At 39.7% G+C, this 2653-nt stretch overlaps 1 protein-coding gene across 3 annotated transcripts in view; it reads right to left on the reverse strand.

Annotated features, from left to right (window-relative positions):
* The window catches only part of aff4 (AF4/FMR2 family, member 4), a 31914-nt gene that overhangs the window by 21806 nt on the left and 7455 nt on the right, over positions 1–2653 (reverse strand). For 2 of the 3 annotated variants that reach the window (XM_010779271.1, XM_010779270.1), the window contains exon 1: positions 910–1140. The exons of the other annotated variant lie outside the window; for it this stretch is intronic. In XM_010779271.1, the coding sequence (XP_010777573.1) occupies positions 910–926 (17 nt within the window). In that variant the 5' untranslated portion in view covers positions 927–1140. Of the gene's footprint in view, positions 1–909; positions 1141–2653 lie in introns of those variants that run through there. 3 annotated transcript variants of the gene reach the window in all.

A 2653-nucleotide genomic window follows, 5' to 3' on the forward strand; every position in this document is an offset into this window, starting at 1 on the left:
TTCCCACATGCCAATGTACTGTTTACAACATGGATATAGCGAAAAGTAAATACTACAACATTAGTCTCATGTTTAACATGACAGAGCAACTACTACCACTTGGTGGAGAGCTTTTCCCCCCATGGTATTCATAAGCCAAGTATTTAGGAATTGCTTGGTAAAAGATGGCCTTATATGTCCAATGTAAAATGACCAAAATTGTGGGATGTTCACAGATATGACTCAATACCAGCAAATGTAGCTGCCATTAAACCTGTGGGCTTCTGGGGGAAAAAGCACTAGAGGGCACCTATCCTAATATTATATATCAGCCAAGTTCGGTAAATACCCAAGACATGCAATTTAATTTGTAATTATTTGCAGAGCAAACATTAAGAGGAACAGATCATAAGTGAACATCGATTTGAATTTTTCGTTGATCGTGCATCCAAGGCCCAAGCCCTACGGTGTTGATCAGCTGCCAACATAGTAAGGAAGGCAATGTTTTTGTTTGAATATAAGAAAAGCTTTGCTTAAGCAAATACATTTTCACAGAGCACAAGTCAAAATGACATTTACTTTGATCAAATTGTGGTCTTCAAGCTAGATCTACTGCAATCATTCAACAGTGTGCCAGACTGAAAAGGTCAAAGTCTGCAGTTCACTCTGTACCTCAATCAATCTGCTCATTGGTCTCTTTCTAACTCACAACATAACATCCAGGTCACGTCTTCAACACAATAAAAAAGAAAGGCAAAGAAGTGATGGTCATCTGAGCACCATGAATACAGGACAGGGATTCTGTGAGACAGGCATTCAAGTACGACCAGCCAAAACTAAATCTGTAGGACTTGTACAACATAGTGAAAACAAAGCTTTATTCTTTCAAGAGGAATAAGTCAAGCAGCCAACTAGCTGTGCATTTCTTACCCTGACTGAGAGGCCATGGCCCCGACCACTGAAACATTGGAAGGAGGAGGGAGGAGGAGGATTCAAAGGATCTCCCAGGGATTCAGAAGTATTCTCGTTATGACTTTGTCAGCCTAAATTTCAACGGCAACTTCCTCCGGTGAAGACACCCTGGCCCTCTTTTCTTTCAAAATCTGGCTGTGGCCGTCCAGCTGGAAGAGTGTAACTACAGTTTCTTTACTCGAAGGCACAGCTCATTTCCTTGGAGTGGTGACAAATCTGACTTAGGGAGGGGAGGCGACTGCTCGTTCTCGGTAGATACCACATCCACAAACAGCGGGGGTGGTCAAATGCTAAATGAAGTGTAAGGGGAGCAGTTGCTTTTGTTTGTTTGTTTGTTTGTGTTGTGGTGTGGTTTTGAGATTTAAATGAGTTTGAATAACAAGATGGGGTGTGGGTGAGTGTGTAAATGTTCATGGTAAAATCAGGGCATAATGTTATGGAAGCACAATGCACAGCAACACAGATTTATAAATACTCCTGAAACAGTGTAATACATATCTATGAACTGATTACACCTTCAAGTTTAAATTAAAGTAGAGAAAGAGCAAGAAAAGAGAGTAAAGTCTTTTGGCAGATTATCACACCTTAAAAACTTTTAAAAAAGAAAAGAAAATCAAGAGCAGTAAAACAAAAAGGGGATAAAATAAGGTTTCATTTAAAGAGGATTAACAAATTAAATGAGCTGGGTTTGAAAACAGCCATACAGCTGGATTAATTTGCAAATCAGCATCACAGCCTGTAAGGAAATTAACATCTACAGGGAGCAAGACAGTATTAAGTGAGCAGTAAGGGGAACACAGTTTCACCTCTCTTTGAGAATGGAACGATCCAGCTTGTCCCATAAAAGGAGATGTTATTTTACACCACAGGGCCTCTCCTCCGTGTGATGTCACTGCCCTCAGTAAGACCCAGCCAATCAGGGCTCATCTTTCCATCAACAACCTCCCTCCCCCTCCCTCCCCCACTATGCTCAGAGCACAGGGCAGAGCACCATGCAGCCTGTTAAAGAGACAGCGCTCAGTTTCTAGCATGCAGGTTGTTACAAACGAGAAATGTTTTCACCAGCTATTCATCATGACGACAAATGTTCTAGCATCACAATAATTGTATATATCGGGTACTAAGATTTGCAACAACATGCCATTACCTTTTTTCCGACTTATTATAGCTTGCATTTATGTTTTTGACAAAGCATCAGTTTATTTTTAAGTTTCCACTTTCCATTTGTAATGTATGAGGTGCTGTTTAATGTTACGGCATAATGCAAAGTCAAAGACAAAAACAATGCTAAGAGTGCCAGCTTTTTTTTCTGTATTGCCACGGGTTCCAACTAAACGGGGATTTCACTTCTACCACTTGGTACATCTACTCTGAATAGCTTTCAGTTGCAACAAATGGAAACTACAAACTAAAAGCAGGGCAAAAATATGGAAGTTGACTAAACATCTGAAACTTTGTGATCAACGTTCTCTTGGCATTGTTTGTAAAAATAGTGTCAACCTTACACACAAAACATATGACATCCACATTTGGGAACCCCATTTTACATTTGGAAATGTATAGCTGGTCTGTAGACAAAGCAGCAAGGAAAACGTTACCAAACAATAAGGAGGATATGTTCTCCATGTTGTCTATGATCAGGGTTGATGTTTTCGGAAATCCTGCATTAGTTTGAAAAATTAAAATGTAATGATATATAATA

The sequence above is a fragment of the Notothenia coriiceps genome, unplaced genomic scaffold (genome assembly GCF_000735185.1).
Source record: "Notothenia coriiceps isolate Sejong01 unplaced genomic scaffold, NC01 NC01_scaffold00020052, whole genome shotgun sequence".
Lineage (NCBI taxonomy): Eukaryota > Metazoa > Chordata > Actinopteri > Perciformes > Nototheniidae > Notothenia > Notothenia coriiceps.